At 38.8% G+C, this 19,076-nt stretch overlaps 1 protein-coding gene across 10 annotated transcripts in view; it reads left to right on the top strand.

Moving 5' to 3' along the window:
• The window catches only part of DTNA (dystrobrevin, alpha), a 523,318-nt gene that overhangs the window by 399,658 nt on the left and 104,584 nt on the right, over positions 1-19,076 (top strand). For all 10 annotated transcript variants that reach the window (XM_006835061.1, XM_006835063.1, XM_006835058.1 and 7 more), the window contains 2 exons: positions 5,739-5,824; positions 12,236-12,390. In XM_006835061.1, coding sequence (XP_006835124.1) covers positions 5,739-5,824; positions 12,236-12,390 — 241 coding nt within the window. The remainder of the gene's footprint in view (positions 1-5,738; positions 5,825-12,235; positions 12,391-19,076) is intronic.

Here is a 19,076-nt window from a genome sequence, read left to right on the forward strand (position 1 = left end):
TGGTTTTGGTGCCCCCATTTTCTGTTGTAGAGTCAATCATTGCTACTCACTTCATAAACATTGATGCAATGCCTAAGGTAAGCAAGGTCCAAACATGCCCAGTGTTGGTTAGCTGAAAGAAAAGGGAGAAAGACAAAAAGCATCCACATGCCATGCAGTTGATTCCATCTCCCAGTGACCCCATATATGTCAAAGTAGAACTATGTTCCACTGGTGAATTTGCCATGGTCTGAGTCCCATCTCAGCATACCTCTGGAGTCCTTCTTTGTGACAGAGGTCACATTTGCAAGCTGGCATGGTAGCTTGCATAACAATAGATTCCAGTGGCCTAATTTCACCCTTGAGTTCCTGCAAAACTCTCATTCACCTGCCCTCCACTGTGGTAATTTATCTAGATTTATTGTGTCAATTATAAATATCCGAGCAGAATACCTCAGATACAACCAGTGCTTGATTTAACATTGTGAATCTTCCATTTCCAAGAACTGTGCAGGAATAGCGAGATCCTTACGGTCCTCTTCATTAAGCACTAAGGTTTGGAATTGTGAGCTATCACCATTTTGTATTTTGGAGAACTTTCTATTTCAAAGTCATGTGTGGTCAATCATACTCTTGGATACATTAAAAGAAACTTTACCACTCTTGAAGTTTCATATATAATACTCCTCAATTTCTTTGAAGACCTCTTTATTTCTATATGATTCCTAATCTTCCAGACTTTGTGGAGTTTCCAATTCTCATTTCAAATGGGAAAATTGTTTTTTGCTGTTTAAGTGCCATAAGCCGGTTCTGACTTCATATCGACCATCTATAAAGTTTCCAAGCAGTGACTGGTGGGTTTGAACCACCAATCTTAGGGTCAGCAGCCCAGGCTTATCCTGCAGCACCACAGCCTGAAATAAAACATTTGATACTTTCAATATCAATTGAGAATACAGGAGACATGAAATAGCTTTAAATAAGGTGTTTTATACAAAGTCATAACACTTTCATTATCGTCTACCTAAGCTCTGGGCTGGAGTTCTGGTGTAGCACTGTGGGTTAATGCACTGGACTGCAAAGATGGTTTGAAATGCAAGGTCAGTGGTTCAAGCTTACCAGCGAATGATGGGTTTGAACTGCCAACCTTATAATTAGTGGTGGTGGTAGTGTGCGATGGAGTCGGTTCCAACTCATAGTGACCTATATAGGGTTTCTGAGTCTATAAATCTTTACAAGAGCAGAAAGCATCATCTTTCTCCTTTGGAACAGCTGGTAGTTTCAAACTGCTGACCTTGAGGTTAGCAGCCTGACTCGTAACTACTACACTACCAAAGCTCCTTTTATGGTTAGTAGTTCAGTGCTTATCTTACAGCGCCACACCAAGACTCTGAGTCAGATTTAACTGATGGTAATTGATTCCTATAAAATTACTAAACAACTTAATGAGTAGACATTAAAAATTCAAGGGCAATAAATTATAATGATTAATACTTTTTACTAATATAAGAAATATGAGGGGGCTTCAAAAACTTCATGAAAAACATCCATTATCTTTTCATTCTATTTTCCGTGAACTTTGGTGAATCTCCCTTGTATATCGATCACTCATCATCAGGAGTGGCATGCACTCATCTATGCCAAGAATTTAGACGACAACTACCTGGCCAACTGACTAGAAGAGATATATTTTTGTGCTCATTCCAAAGAAAGGGGACCCAACAAAATGCAGAAATCAGACAATATCATTAATATCTCATACAAGCAAAATTTTGTAAAGATAATCCAAAAATGGCTGCAAGTGTACATTGATAGAGACCTGTCAGAGGTTCAAACTGGATTCAGATGAGGACGTGGAATGAGGGATATCATTGCTAATGTCCAAGGGATGTTGACTGAAAGCAGAGAATACCAGAAAAATGTTTACTGTGCTTTATTGATTATGCAAAGGCTTTTGAGTGTGTGAATCATGACAAGCTATGGACAACATTGCAAAGTATGAATATTCTGAAATACTTAATTGTGCTCATGTGAAACCTGCACATAGACCAAGAGGTAATGGTTCTAACAGAACAATGGAACACTGAATGGTTTAAAATTAGGAAAGGCATGCACCAGGGTTGTATTCTTTTACCATACTTATTTAGTATGTATGCTGAGCAAATAATCCCAGAAATTGGATTATATGAAGAAAAATGTGACATCAGGATTGGAGGAAGACTCGTTAACCTGTAATATGCAGATGATACAACCTTGCTAGCTGAAAGTGAAGAGGACTTAAATACTTACTGATGAAAATCAAAAACAAAACTACAGCCTTCATTATGGGTTGTATCTGAATGTAAAGAAGACACAAATCCTCACCACGGGACCAATAAACAGCATCCATATAAATGGAGAAAAGATCGAAGTTGTCAAAGACTTCATTTGCTTGGATCCACCATCAACACTCCACGAAGCAGCAGTCAAGAAATCAAATAACATATTGCATTAGGAAAATCTGCTGCACAAGTCCTCTGTAAAGTGCTGAAGAGAAAGATGTCAGTTTGAGGACTAAGGTTCTCTAACCCAAGCCATGGTATTTTCAATAATCTCCATATGCATGTGAAAGTCGGACAGTGAATAAGAAAGACCATAGAAGAATTGATGCATTTTAGTTATGGTGTTGGAGGAGAATATTGATAGTACCATGGACAGCCAAAAGAACAAACCAATTGGTGTTGGAAGAAGTACAGCCAGAATGCTCATACTTCGGACGTATTATTAGGAGGGACTAGTCCCTGTAGAAGGATATCATGCTTGGTAAAGTGGAGGGTCAAAGAAGAAGAGAAAAACATCCTACTAGATGGATTGGCATGGTGACAGCAGCAACGCAGCAATGACTGTGAGGTGGGCATAGGACCAGGCAGTGTTTCTTTCTGATGTACATAGGGTCACTATGAGTCGATAGCAACTTGATGGAACCTAAAAACAAAAACAAGTGGTATGTGCTGGAGGTCCAAAAAAATTGAGAAGCCTTAGTCTTGGCTGTTGATATGGAGTATGATGAACCACAATGGAGTTATGCAAGTAAACATCCCAAGTGCCTTTGGTGGTGTCGGTGCCACTTCATAGGTAAAAGTGGAGGGGATAGTGATTGTCACCTCATCTAGGAGACGAGCTGCTTTCAGAAAAGGTCAGTAATGACATTGAACTGCATCTTGAGGAAAGGAAAAGGGAGGTCCTAGACAGATCATGTTGGGCATATGCAGGAGACATGACGTTGTACGGCTGGTATAGGCTGCAATAGGAATGGCATCAGTGAGACTGGAGAAGAAAGCTATGTATGCCTTGAGAAATAGTTTGAACTCTACGTGTGAGCAAAAGGAGACAATGAGGATTTTAAAAAGTGAAACAACATTTTCTATATGAGTGTGCAGTCAGAGAGAGTATTTATGAGGTTATTCCAGTACTAACACAAGAACATGGCAGTGAAAATGGAAAGAAGAGAATGGATTCCACACAGAGGTAAAACAATCCACTGCATCAAGTTAGTTCCAACTCATAGGACCCCTATAGAACAGGATAGAACTGCTCCTTAGGGTTTCTAAAACTGCAAGCAGATAGCTTCATCTTTCTGTTGAAGAGCAGCAGATGGGTTTGTACTGTCCACCTTGCAGTTAGCAGACAAATGCTTAACCCACTGTACCACCAGAGCTCTTTCCATATACAGTTGAGAAGTATAGTTTAGTCCTTCAAAGGATAGCAGTGAATTGAAGGAGAGTGAGGGAGTCCTGGTATGGTGCTGTGGGTTAATGCGGTGGGCTGTAAAGTCAGTTTGAACTGCAAGGTTGGTGGTTCAAGCTCACCAGCTGCTCCTCAGAAAAACCCTATAGGGTCGCTGTGGGTGGGAACTGACTTGATGGCACTTAACAACAAGAAGAAGTTCAAGATAATTCCCCAGGATATAATTTTGGGTAACTAGTGGCACTGGTATCATAGTGGTTATAAATTAGGCTGCTCACCTCAAGGTCAGCAGTTCAAAACTACCAGTCATTCCAAGCAAGAAAAATGAGGCTTTCTGTTCCTGTAAAGACTTATAGCCTCACAAACCTTATGCAGGGTCTCTGTGAGTCTGAACTGATTCCATGGCATACCTCCACCACCACCAATGGCACTGTGGGGGTCCTGGTATAGTACTATAGGATAATCACTGGGCTGGTAACCACAAGGTTGGTAGTTCAAGCCCATCAGACACTCCTTGTAAACCCTATACAGAGTCTCTATGAGTCAGAACCGACTCAACAGCACTTAATAACAATGACAGTAGTGGCACTGTAGGGCAAGTATTGGACTGCTAACCTCAGTCAGTGGTTCAAACCCACCAGATGCTCCTTGGAAACCTTATACAGTGTTGCTATGAGTTAGAAATGACTCAACAGCTCTTCACAACAACAAAGGCATATAGTGGTTCATCTACAACATCCCAAAGAGTGACTGTTGGGGAAAGAACAAATTAGTAGGAATGTTCGTCTGAAGTCTTCCGAAAGTTAATGAGTTCCATTTTGAACATGCATGGCTTGATATGGGGTATCTAAGTGGAGATTTTAAATAAATAATTAGACTGACCTGCTGCTTAAGCCTAGGAATATGAATAGAAGAATCATTAGCATGAAGGTCAAGCAATTTTGTATTCTGGCTAGCTGTGTTTCTGATCCAATACTAAGGATGGCAGCAAAAAAGAGGAATAGCAAGTCTCCCTCTCTGAAGTCAAGTAGGGAACAAAGACATTTTAATAATAAATATTATTTATTATATCTTATTATTACAATAAGATATCAGTTATATATGAATCTTAATCATATATGTGATGTGTTTTAATATGCTATACGTTTGTCAACACAGACTTCACATGCTCTTCAGTCACATTATTGCTTTTAAAAATTACTGATGATTCTTAAGAGTTGCAGTTATCAAATAAATGAATACTCGTATGATAGGCTTTTTGATTCCAAAGATATAAAAGTAAATTATTTAGTCCAGCTGGAAAGTCATGTGCTGAAACATACATCTTACAGTCTATCTTTATGAAAGACACATTAGTTAGTTATACTTCCTGAATAAAGAAAGATTTGGCAGCACATGTGTAATTAGGTAGGAGGATGACTATTCAAACAGAAATTTGAGTTTTGAACCCTTTAATTTCCAACTGTTTTTGAAAAGTAAGTATATCGCATAAGCAGAGTTGTTTTGAAGGAAGGAAAAGATGCTTGGAAATAAATATGTGATTAAATGTCCCCATGTTTATCTTAAAGTTCGTGTTCAGGAATTCTCTAACCAAGAAAAGAGAGCGAGAGAAAAAGAGAGATTTCTGAAGCCTTGCTTAAATAAATTATAGAGATTATGGAGTCATCCTGCACCAAACTTACTTTATACACACTGAAAAGCATGTTGATGTCATTTTAATCCATAATTGGCTATCATATATTCTCTGACTACCCACTTATGCTCTGAGCAAGTGATAAAAAATAAGCTAGAAGATTCTGTTTTTTCTTGAGAAAATAAACATTGAAAAGACCGTTTGTTTTTTCAGAAATGCGCACTGAATTGTCTTCACCAATTTTTTTTTTTTTTTTTTTTTTTAGAATGCGCTGGGTTCACATAATTCATATAGCTACAGTGTCTTGTGATTTCTACAGAATGGAAAAATGTCAAATCCCTTTATTAGAAACATTACAAATGCCTTTTTTTTTTTTTCTCTCCCTATTTTCATTAAACAGGGAAGGCCATGGTAAAATTTCAGTATTTGCTGTCAAGATGGCTTTAGCCACATTGTGTGGAGGGAAGATCATGGACAAATTACGATGTAAGTTTTTTGTGTTTCTCTTTGTTTATCCCACCTGTCTTCCATCTTGTTCTCTCCTCTTTCTACCATGTCCCCTTGTCCATAGGTGTCTTTCCTCATTCTCAGAGAGTTGTTGAAATACAGTCTTCATCAATCTTTGGATTTTGTTATAGAAATATTTTTACAATAAGTAAGTATTGATGAAATGGCTGTTTACTTCCTATTTGTGAATTATATTTATAATCTACTGAGTGCCACCAACCAGACTGCTTCTGATATCAAAGTGAGAAAATCACTCTTTCAAGTTCAATGACTTATTTCAGCACCCCTGTACTACTTTCATCATAAGGCATCATCGTACTGGACCAATAGTTAAGTGGAAGGAACAGCAAAGCCCCACATGACCACACATCTCTGACTTCCAGGGATTCCCTTTCACAGAATGTTCAAATGGAATGAATTTAGGATCCCGAGAAGACTAACTAGAATTTATGGTGTTTGATTAATTTTCTTTGGAGTCATCTTAAGAGATGTGGAAAATTGAAAGTGCCAGAATTACTGTCTCTAACCAAAACAAACAAAAAAAGAGGGTTTCATAGTAATCCAAGAGACATTTCTTTCAGGGTCAGGCTGGGAAGAGGAAGTTTTGCAAAGTGAAGCAGGGCAGGGCAGGAAACTCTTGAGGGTCTTGCTGCTGACGTCATGTCACAGTTGGCCATTTATACTGAGCACATTGTATAAAAATAGAAATGAAAGAAGGAAGGGAGGGAGGGAGGAAGGGAGGGAAAGAAAAAAGTGTATCCAGTGTTATATCAATAAGTGCCTAGATAAGAGTCCCATATTAAAATATGTTTGAGAACAAACTGAGGAAACCTCTTCTCTGCCCTTCGTGACACATCAGAGCCTTCTAACAACATCACCAAGTTAATGTTTTGTCAACAAGGACCCACGTGCCTCCATCTTTCTACTCAGCTTTCCTCAGAGTGCTGGATTTCATTGTCCTCCTGGGGGAAAAGGGATAATGCAGTTTCAGTTTCACATTCTCATTCCAGAGGCCACCAGCCAACTTCTCCTTCAGTCTTGATCGTTGTCTACGATGGCCTCAGAGGCCAATCATTAAACCAATTACTAGTAACAGGAAAAGACTCACCATGTTGGTCATGGAGTAATCAATCAACTTCCACCATCTGGGCTGGGAAGAGCCACTGCTTTTCCCCAGCACAGGAACAAATTCAGGCCCAATAACGAAAGAAGGTGAGATGAACGCAGTGTATGTCAGGTAAGCAAATTACATTATCTACGCAGTTACAAAGCTCAAGATCTGACTAAGTTTTTTCATCAGATCTGTACCAATTGTCAAAGCCCTTGCAGTTCTCTGGCAAGTCCAGAAGTTCAAAACAAAAGAAACAGTGTACCTAATATAGTACTTTCCTCTGCATATTATTCCTTCACCCATCAAAACCAAAATCAATAAGCTAAGCACACATGCTGTCTAATGGCCAAAGGAAATCCTCTTCAGTACAGTGAAGAAGCAACAAATGCATGAGGCCCATTTAGAGGAAAACCAACTTCTCCAGACTGCAAACACAAGCTGCAATATGACAGTTATGTAGAAATAATAATAATAGTACAGCAGCAGTATAGCACAGCCCCTCACCTAGATCCATGCACTGGACTCACAGCCTTATGTATGCCTGGTTCTTCTGCTACAGACTCACTCTTTGTGTAGGTAATCCCAGGAAAATGGTTTTAGTGGAGTCCTGGTGTGGCACTGTGGACTAATGCATCAGACTGCAAAGTACGTACGAACTGCAAGGTCGGTGGTTCAAGCTCACCAGCTGCTCTTGGGAAGCCCTATACAGGGTCGCTATGGGTTGGAATTGACTCAACGGCTCTTAACAACAACAGCAAGTAACTTGGGTGAAAGCCATTTGAAAACAATTTACCTAAAAATAATTTCTATTAGAGAAATCTCACTAAAATGGTTGTCAAAAATGTGTCTCATTAGTCATTAACATTTCTAGATTCGCTGATAATAATTGATGAGCTGAGCAAAATATGGGGCTATATACTCACAGACAGCAGTGGCTGACTCTTGGTAAAAGGGATTGTGGGTGTCTTCTATAGTCTTCATTTGCTAGCTTACATTTAATGGTGACACATAAAAGGTAATGATTTTCTGCATTGCTTTTGTAACAAGAAAAAGCAAAATGAAAGGATATGAAATTTTTCAGGGTTTGAAGGATTTGTTTTCCCTTCTTAAAACTTTTCTAAATCACTCTAAGCCAATATGCCAGCTGTTCTTGTTTGGTAATTTTTCTCTTTTTGTGCGTGGGAACGAAGGATGTTTAGTTTGTTCCAACTAGCCTCTTGTTGGAAAGCAAGAATAATTGGATGAGAATAATTTAGAAATTTTTAAAAGTAAAAAAGGAGAAATGTTAAAGCTGATAATCTAAAAAATGTCTTAAAATATGGTTTAAAAAGAAAAAAAAAGACAGCAAGCCTATGTTGCCCCTGAATGTGCAGTACTCAGGGGATAGCAAACCAATATGCAAGGTGGTACTTGTGTAACTCCACGGGGCATCATAGATATAGCCTAGGGTATGAAAGTTTCCTCCTGCAATTATAGAAAACAGACACTTAAACATCAACCAAGGAGCTTTGGTAGCATAGTGGTTACGAGTCTGGCTGCTAACCTCAAGGTCAGCAGTTCAAAACTACCAGTCATTCATTCCACAGGAGAAAGATGAGGCTTTCTACTCTCATAAAGATTTATGGCCTCAGAAACCCTATGCAGGGTCACTATGAGTCAGAACTGACTCCATGGCACACTACCACCACCAAACGTAAATTAGGAGTTTTGGTGTGGTGCTGTGGGTTGCACTGAACTGCAAGGTCAGTAGTTTAAGCTCACCAGCTGCTCCATGAGTCATAACTGACTCTACAGCACTGAACAACAACAACAAAACATAAACTAACCTAATGCTCGTTTTCTGTCGAATTTTTCTTGGCTGCTGTTGTAATGGATAAGAACTTTTGCTATATCTCTGCTTCCTGGATAGCTTAATGATCTCCAGGAATTCTGACAATGCTGTAAGCTTAGTTCTAGAACTTCTGGGGAGGGTTTTTTTGGTTAAAAGTTTAGCATTATGATAAATAACCATGAAACTGAGTTTCTGTTGCTGAATTAGCCAATCTACCTCCACTCCTACCCCCCACTATCAGGTTTCTAACTTACTGTCCTGCTCTAAAATCTTGAATATCTTCTGGACTCCTGAGTAGAGCTTTCAAAGTTCTTCAGTGTCTGATCTCACCTTCCTCCATAACTTTATGTGCACGCAAAGCCTCTGCCACAGTGTACTCATTGAAGATCCATGGGGGCATCATACTTGTCCTTCTCTTCAAGTCTACAACTAGCCTTGATCCTGTTTGCTAAAGACCGCTCTCTTCATTTATGCTTGAGTAGCCTTTAATATAAAGAACATGAAAATCTTCGCTATTGGACCAGTAAATCATGATAAAGGGAGAAAAGATTGAAGTTGACAAAAACTTCATTTTGCTCGGATCCACAATCAATGCTCATGGAAGCAACCCACAGTCAAGAAATCAAGTGATATATTGCATTAAGTAAATCTGCTGCAAAAGGCCTCTTACGGTGTTAAAGAGCAAAGATGTCAGTTACAGGGCTAAGGCACGCCTGACCCAAGTTATTGCATTTTCAGTTGCCTCATATACATGTGAAATCTGAACAATGAATAAGGAAGACTGTAGAAGAAATAATGCACTTGAATTATAGTGTTGTCAAAGAACACTGAAAATACCATGGACTTCCAGAAAAAACAAACATATATGCCTTGGAAGAATTAAGGTCAGGATGCCCTTAAAAGCTATGATGGCTAATCTTCCTCTCTTACACTTTGGGTATGTTGTCAGGAGGAGCTAGTCCCTGAAGAAGGACACCATGCTTGGTAAAGTGAAGGATCAACAGAATAGTTGAAGGCCCCCAATGAGCTGGATTGGCACAGGGGCAACAACAATGGGCTCAAATGTAGTAACTGTGAGGATGGTGCAGGACGGGGCAGTGTTTCATTCTGTTGTGCATAGAGTTACTATGAGTGGGAACTGGCTGGACAACACTTAACAACAAAGTTCATGTTAGCTGATTAAATCAATGACTTTAAGTTCCTCCAAACAGTTATCACTATATACAGTTGTAGCAACTACATGGATGGTTTAGAATATGGTCTGGACCCTTCTAGAACAATCATTTGTGGAAGGCAAGCCTAAACATATGAAGTAGATGACAGAATAAAACAATATGTTATTAATAATAAAAATAACGAACACTTCTGTACACGGTACTATGTGCCAAGCACTATTCTAAGTACATAGCATTTTAAGAGCTTTCTAAAAATCCTCTAATTTCTTTTTTAAAAACCTGAGTGGCCAGTTAAAGTTGCTCTCCTTTAATCCTAGTGACCTAGCCCTCATTTGACTATTGCTTATGAAGACTTAATCAACACAAATAAGTAAATATTAGCTGAATATCAATTGTCTTCAAATCTGTGCAAGATCATTGCTGATATCTCTTCCACTCTTGCTCTAATTAGAGACATGGTCTAGTTTCGTTCAGTGGGAGATTTGAAAAGCCTAGGCTACTTGACTGGAATATGCCATGGCCTAGAATGCCAGAGTCTAGAAGGTCATCAGGAAGGCCAGTTATAAACAACAAACTGGCCTGGTGGGAAAAAAAAAACAAATGACCACTCTGATAAATGGGTCAGTTTTGCCTTTACTAGATTTCCTTTTCCCTTTTTGTTTGGAATTCTTAAGTTTTTATATTTAGAATTAAATAAGAGGTTTATTTAGGTTTTTGTTTTGTTGCTGTTGGCAATTTTTTTTTTTTACAAGTTAAAATAGAACTTAAGAAATAAAATCCACCAAGTAAGCAACATTGTGAAAATTAATTTGATGAAACATATAAATTTTCTCAAAGCCTCATGATTGATCAACTATTTGGAACACAACAGGAATGCATTATAACTGCGTTTCCTGGTTGATGTTGCTAAGTGATGTCTGTCATTAGTTTAGACTCATAGTGACCCTGTATAGGGTTTCCAAAGAATGGCTGGTAGGTTTGAACCTTCAATCTTGCAGTTCAAACCAACCTTGCCAAAGTCCAGTGCATTAAACTGCAGTACCACACCAGGACTTGAAAGTCAATTCACACCTCAACACATAATCCAGTAAGAGCCTGTAGTTGTTTAACATCTGACTATGGCATAAAAGCAAAATGCCTCCAGATTAAATTTTTTTTTTAATGTTTTATTGTGAATTATGTTCCAGATTACATTTTGACCTTGAAAAATTAAACCCGAAATGAGGTCGCACATTGAACTTACAAGAGTTGCTACTGGCAGCTGTGCTGGCCTAGTGACAATCTAGTTAGCATGGTGATAAACTGTATAATAGCAAACCTTCTCATCCCAATAGTAATTTCCACAGAGGAATCATAAAGTACCCTGGGAAATCATGCAATTAATATTCATTAAGTGCACATAGAGGCAGAAACTGAAGAATACCTGTTCAGTGAAGCCACTGGCTCTGCAGACTATTCCAGGACCCTGGCCTTGCCTCACTGATCATTCACAAGGCCAAGCTGCTTCTTCACTACATGAGTCAGAAAAACCCTTCCTCGTAAATCAAGAGGCTTCCACCCAGGCCGCTATGATTTATAGAATGTTTCTTGCTTCTGTGGGAAGCTAATCAAGTGTTTTAGTCACATTCTTATCCCCATTGTGTCTTTCATTTTTCAGATATCTTAAGCTAAAGCACATGAGTTTTAGTGATAATATAGATGGATAAATAGCTGGTTAGCCAAACCAATAAGAACACATAAACCCCAATTTTGTAGTAAAACTCTCATTGTGGCTTTCATATAAGGTCAGCATATTTCTCCCATTTATAAAAATAACTCTTATTGAGTTATTCACGAGTTGATTGGATAAACACTGGGATGCTAACCACAAGGTCAGTGTTTCAAATCAACAAGCCATTTCTAGGAAATCCTCTACAGGGTCGCTATGAGTTGGAACTGACTCGACGGCACTTAACAACAATTGCCCTTAAAAGAAAAAAGATCATTTCTATATCTTATCAAAATAGATTAATTTATCCAAATTACTGGTTAATGCTTTGTGCCTGAATGATTGAAAATCCAACACGCAAATAAAAAGACACCCTCCCAGAGAAAACATCCTCCCAGAAATATTTCAGCATAAAAACTAGATTTTATATTATTCTTTCATTTTAAAAAGCCAACATACATTATTGCTATTAATTTTTTGTTATTATTTACAGTACATACGTTGAACTTAAACAGTGGTGAATGTTTGTGTAATGATTAACTATCCTTCCCTTTCCTTCCTTCAGATATTTTCTCAATGATTTCTGACTCCAGTGGGGTGATGGTTTATGGACGATATGACCAGTTCCTCCGGGAAGTTCTCAAACTCCCCACTGCAGTTTTTGAAGGTCCTTCTTTTGGTTACACAGAACAGTCAGCTAGATCCTGTTTCTCTCAACAGGTAAGGGAAACTTGTGCTTAAGGAGTACCTCTTACACCGTAGATGCTCCTTTTCTGTATGTTGCATCAAGTCACGTAATCTTCATCAAATGTTTCTTCTTGGTAACAAGTTATAGCATTATTCCACCTCTGACAAAGAACCTGTGAACCAGCAACTAAGCCCAATGTGCCTGGGTATTAATAATTAATAATAGTTGGTATATACTGACCAGGAGCCAGGTAATTCTTACTTTACTTACTTTTTTTTAATTTACTCCTTACAACAACCCTTTAGAATTGTATCATTATTACCATTGCACTACCAAAAAGGCATAATTGTTGCTTAGTCTCCCACGAAGCACAAATCTAACCCAGCACCAGGTGCTGTTTAGCAAAGGATACAACAAAGAACTAAAAGTTTATGCCACATTAAAATCTGGAAGTCTCAGAATACAACTAACACGACTGCTTAAGCCTTCCACAACACAGTACACTTGGGATTTAGAGGAATTTTATCTGGGATATAGTATAAGTTTGGTATCCTGGTGTGGCCCTGTGGGTTAATGCACTGGACTGCAAAGTCATTTGAACCACAGGGTCAGCGGTTCAAGCTCACCAGCCGCTCCTCGGAAACCCTATACAGGGTTGCTATGAGTCAGAACTGACTTGACAGCACTAAACATCACCACCAACAACGTAACATAAATTAAAGGAGCCCTGGTAGAATACTATGTTATGAGTTGGGCTGTTGTTGTTAGGTACCGTTGAGTTTGTACCGACGATTAGCAATCTTATGCACAACAAAATGCCTGGTCCTGCACCAAGTTCACAAAAATTGCTACATTTGAAACCACAGCTACTGCCACTGTGCCAATCCATCTCATTGGGAGTCATCCACTTTATCAAGCATGAAGTCCTTCTCTAGGAACTGGTCTCACCTGATGTTATGTCTGAACCCTGATGTGAGACACGAAATCTGGCCATCCTGGCTTCCAAGAGCATTCTGGCTTTACTTCTTCCAACACAGATTTGTTTGTTCTTTTAACAGCACATAGTACTTTTAATATTCTACTCCAACACCCTAACTCAAATGCATCAATTCTCATATGGTCTTCTTTATTCATTGTCCAACTTTCACATGCATGTGAGATTATTGAAAATATCATGGTTAGGCGCACCTGAGTCCTAAGACTGATATCTTTGTTCTTGAACACTTTAAAGAGGTGCAGTAGATTTGCCCAATGCAATGCATCATATGATTTCTTGACTGCTGAGTCCTTGAGTGTTGATGGCTGATCTGAGCTAAATGAAGTCTTTGACAACTTCAATCTTTTCTCCATTTATCTTGATGTTATTTATTGGTCCAGTGGTGAAGATTTTTGTTTTCTTTACACTGAGGTGCAACCCAGAGTGAAGGCTGTGGTCTTTGATCTTCATCAATATTTCAAGTACTCTTCACTTTCAACAAAGTTGTAACAACACGCAGGTTGTTAATGACTCTTCCTCCAATCTTGATGCCATGTTCTTCTTCATATAATCCAGCATCTTAAATTATTTGTTCAGCATACAGATTGAATAAGTATGGTGAAAGAATACAACCCTGGCACACATCTTTCCTGATTTTAAAGCATTCAGTGTTCCCTTGTTCTGTTCAAAGAACTATCTCAGTCTTTGCACAGGTTCCATATAAGCACAATCAAGTGTTCTGTAATGCTCATTTTCCACGATGTTGTTCATAGCTTCTCGTGATCCACCACTGTATAGTCAATAAAGCACATGTAAATATCTTTCTGGTATTCTTTGCTTTCTGCCAAGATCCATCTGACATCAACAATGATATCCCTAATTCCGTGTCCTCAACTGAGTCTGGCTTGAACGTCTATTAATGGACTGTTACAGCAATTTTTAAATTACCTTTAGCAAAATCTTACTTGCATGCAATATTAATGATATTGTCCAATGATTTCTGCATTCCACTGAGTCACTTCTCTTTGTAATGGGCACAAATATGGCTCTCTTCCAGTCAGTTGGCTAGGTAGCTGTCTTTCAAATTTCCTAGCATAGATGAGTGAGTGCCTCCAGTTTAATGAAAGATTTCAATTTGTATCCCATCAATTCCAGGATCCTGGTCTTTGCCAATGACTTCAATGCACCTTCGACTTCTTCCTTCAGTATCATTGGCCCTTGGTCATATGTTACCTCTTGAAATGATTGAACATTGACCATTTCTTTTTGATACAGTGATTTTGTGTATTCCTTCCATCTTCTTTTGATGCTTTCTGCGCCACTCAAATTTTTACCCATAGAATTCTTCATTATTGCAAGTCTAGGCTAGAATTATTTCTTCAGTTCTCTCAGCTTATGCTGAGCATGTTTTCTAGCTCCAGGTCTTTCCATATTTCATTATAATATTTTACTTTGTCTTCTTGAGCTGCCCTTCATTTCTTCCATTTGCTTTAGCATCGTTACACTGGAGAGCAAGTTTCAGAGTCTCTTCTGATATCCACTTTGGTCTTTTCCTTCTTTCTTGTCTTCTTAATAACCTTTAGCTTTCTTCCTGTATGATGTTCTTGGTGTCATCTCACAACTCTTCTAGTCTTCTGTCATTAGTGTCTAATTCATCAAATCTGTTCTTGAGATAATCTCTAAATTCAGGTGGGATATGTTCAAGTTCATATTTTGGGTCTTGTATACTTATAATTTTCACTAGCTTCAGCCTGAACTTGCATATGAGCAATTGATGGTCTGTTCCACAGTCTGTGCCTGGCCTTGTTTTGACTAATGGTATGGAGCTTTTCAATCTTCACTCTGCGCATGTGTAGTCAGTTTGATTTCTGTGTATTCTATCTGATTAGTTCCATCTGTCAATCTCTGTTTATGTTGTTTATCAAAGGTATTTGCATTGTACAAGTCATTTGTCTTGCAATTATCACATGATCTCCAGCATCACTTCTATCACGAATGCCATATTTTCCAACCACTGATCCTTCCTCTTTGTTTCCAACCTTTGCATTCCTATCATCAGAAATTATCAATACATATTGATTGCATGTTTGATCAATTTCAGACTGAAGAAGTTGGTAGAATTCTCCAAATTCATCATCAGTTGCTTTAGTGGTTGGTGGGTAAACATGAATAGTAATTGCACTAACTGGTCTTCCTTGTAGGTATATGGATATAATCCTATCACAAACAGCATTATACTTCAAGATAGAACTTGAAATGTTCTTTGAGATGATGAATGTGATGCAATTCCACTTCAGTTTGTCATTTCTGCCATAGTAAACCATGTGACTGTCAAATTCAGAATGGTCAGTCCATTTCAGCTCACTAATGCCTACAATATTGATGTGTATATGTTCCATTTCAATTTTGACAACTTCCAATTTTCCTAGATTCATACTTCGTAATTCCATGTTCTTTATGGATATTTACACCTGTTTCTCCTCATTTAGGTTGTGCCCCATCAGCAAATGAAGGCCCTGAAAGCTTTACTCCATTTGCATTATCACAGTCAACTCTACTTTGAGGACATAGTTCTTCCTCAGTCATATTTTGAGTGCCTTCCAACCTGAGGTGCTCATTTTCCAGCATTATATCTGACAATATTCTGGTGCTGTCTGATATCATCCCACTGCTATTCATGAGGTTTTCAGTTACTAAATATTCAGATGTAGTCTGTGTTTCCTTCTTACTAGTCTATCTTAGTCTAAAACCTGTCCACCATGGGTGGCCCTGCTGGTATTTAAAATACCAGTGGCATAGTTTCCAGAATTACAGCAACTCACAAGCCACCACAGTACGACAAACTGACAGACGAGTAGTGACTGAGTTGGGATGCTAACCGCAGAGTCAGCAGTTCAAATCTAACAGCTGCTCTATGGGAGAAATATGATGTTTTCTGGTTAAGATTTACAGCCTCGGAAACTCTATACAGAGTCACTATGAGTCAGAACCAACTCAACAGCATACAACCGCTACCACCAATATAATTTAGCACAGGAAAGTTGCTTCATTTTGGAGGCACTCTGTGATTATATATCTCAGCCTTGGTGGCACAAATGGTTAAATGCTCAGCTGCTCACAGAAGGGTTGACAGTTCGAATCTATCCAGTGAGTCCATATGAGAATGGCCTGGTAGTTTGTAAATCTGCTCTTGTAAAGATTGCAGCCAAGAAAACCCTATGGGGTAGTTCTACTTTGTCATGTGTGGTCATTCTGAGTCCAAAATGACTCTATAACCCTCAACAACGATCATATCGGAGTCTCTGAGTGGCACAAATGTCTAGATGCTCAGCTACTCACCAAAAAGTTGGAGATTCTAGTCAACCCAGAGGTCCCTTGGAAGCAAGGCTTCTAGATTTACTCCTGAAATGTCAGCTATTGTAAACCCTATGGAGTGCAGTTCCACTCTGAGAAGCATGGGGGCACCATGAGTCAGAATCAACTGCAGGGCAAATGGGATTTACTAATGTAGAAAGGCTAGCTGTCTAACATCCAGTCTCCAGAACAGTAGAGTAATGATTTGCAAATCCACAAAGGAAAGGTCTATTTACAATGTTAAAATATTCAAACTAGCCAGCTACTCTCTAAAAGGTTTTCTTAAATAAGAAGTCAGTTCATATCAGCCCCTGGAAAACACTTATTAAAAGTCAAACTAGTAAATGTCATCAATCTGCGTATCTTGTAGTCTGGAAGGTTAAAACTGCATCAGTCCTTCCCACCAAGGGAGGAACCAACCAATATGTATAACCCTTTCTTCCCCAACTACCAACTTATATGATGAGCTGAGGATCAAAGAGGTTAAGTAACTCACCCAAGAATACCCAGTGTTAGTCAATAGCAGAAACACGATTTGAAAATGACTGAATATTTCATGTGTGTTAAGCATTTCCAATGAATTAGCCACTTTAACTAGTGCTTTACAGAATCATTCTATTTACTTCCCTCCATTGTTCGCTATTCTATTTACTTCCATTCTATTTACTTCCCTCCATTGTTCGCATGGGGTCGCTATGAGTCGGTTCCGACTCGATGGCACATGACAACAACAACATTGTTCTCTATGTGGCACTCTAGGTTCAGCACTGGACTGCTAACCATGGTCGGTGGTTCAAATTCACCAGCCACTGCTTGGAAACCTTATATAGGGTCACTATGAGTCAGAACAGACTTAACAACACTTGTAAACAACCATAGCCCTCTGAAGAAGGTGCTAGTATTGTCTCTATTTTACAATGTGTAAACTGAGGCTCAGACTGTTAAATGTCTTGAGCAAGGATAGAAAGTGACAAAGCTAAGATTCAAATCAATATCCTATTTCAGAATCCTTACTCTTAATTATTACTCTTTCTAACTCTAAACCATGTATTCTTAACCAGCTAACACTAGTGTCCCAAAGTCTGAGCTCAAAGTAGCACAGATCATGTGGACAAAGGAAAGTCACTACTCTTTGGGTGAATTTATGTTCAGATAATATCATGATAACGGAGCCCTGGTAGTGTAGTAGGCCATGCATTGGGCTGCTAACCACAAGATCAGCAGTTCAAATCCACCAGCTACTCCTCTGGAGAAAAATGAGCCTTTCCATTCCCGTAAAGATTTACAGCCTTGAAAACCCTATACAGAGTTACTATCAGTTGGAACCAACTCAACAGCACACAGCAGCAGCATCAGTAACATGGTAAAAGATGTTAGGTATTAGGGTCATGGATTTATCTAGCATCAGAATCGCTCCACTTTATTTTGAGGTCCAAAATCAATAATGAAAGGAATATTTGATACACTACGTCTGCTCTCATGTCATGTCTCCCAGGAAGCCTATCTGATGCTCCCACATACCTCCTCATCTCTGCCCCTAACTAAAGTATACCCACCCCTCTCTATAGCTCTTTTGGGATTGGGGACACCAGAGTGCATGTCAGTTAATCCTCTTGCCAGACTTTCTTTCTCACCCAGAGCTTCCCATCAGTCTTGAAGTCCTGTTGATTTCACCTTCTAACAGTTTCTCAGATCTAGTTCCTATTATCTATTGCCTGAACTGTTGCATTAACCTCCAAGTGGGTCTCCTGCCTATGGATTTATTTGTTATACACCGCATTGCATTCTAAATGATTTTAGAAATTCATTTTTAAAAACAGTTTAGGAGACCCTTAAGTGTAAACAACAGGAAGGAACATGAGAGATGTGCTCTGTTTTTATGGATTTCCCACGAGGCTCTATACCACTGTGCCAGTTTCCTGCCTAGCAGCCTTCATTGCCGACAGGGTAAAACTTCCCCTCTTGAGGATTTCTTCAAGGCCCTGTGAACCCTCTCTGTCTCCTGTTCATCCTCCACCCCTTCTCTCCTTTCTATCTCACACCACGCTCTTTTGTGTGCTTTTGCTGATGCTGCTTTCTCTGTCTTCAGCAGCCTGTGCATTTCTTGCCATCTATTCCTTTCTTTTGCCCAAATATAACTTACTTCAAGAAACCCTTCCCAGTTACATTGTTGATGAGTGTAATTTGTATCAGTCATTATACATCTCCCTGGGTTATTCCTCTGAAAGTCAGTGCATGTATTTGTTCATGCTTTACATCAAATTCCAAAATATTTTTATTCTCTTTGGGCAAAGTATTTTATTGCTGGTATTATTTTCTTTAAGGCCAGTGTATTTAATACTGGTCCCTTAAATGAAATCAGTTGTCTTTAAAAATTTGGCTTGCAAA

This window comes from Chrysochloris asiatica, unplaced genomic scaffold, assembly GCF_000296735.1.
Source record: "Chrysochloris asiatica unplaced genomic scaffold, ChrAsi1.0 scaffold00015, whole genome shotgun sequence".
Taxonomy (NCBI): Eukaryota; Metazoa; Chordata; class Mammalia; order Afrosoricida; family Chrysochloridae; genus Chrysochloris; species Chrysochloris asiatica.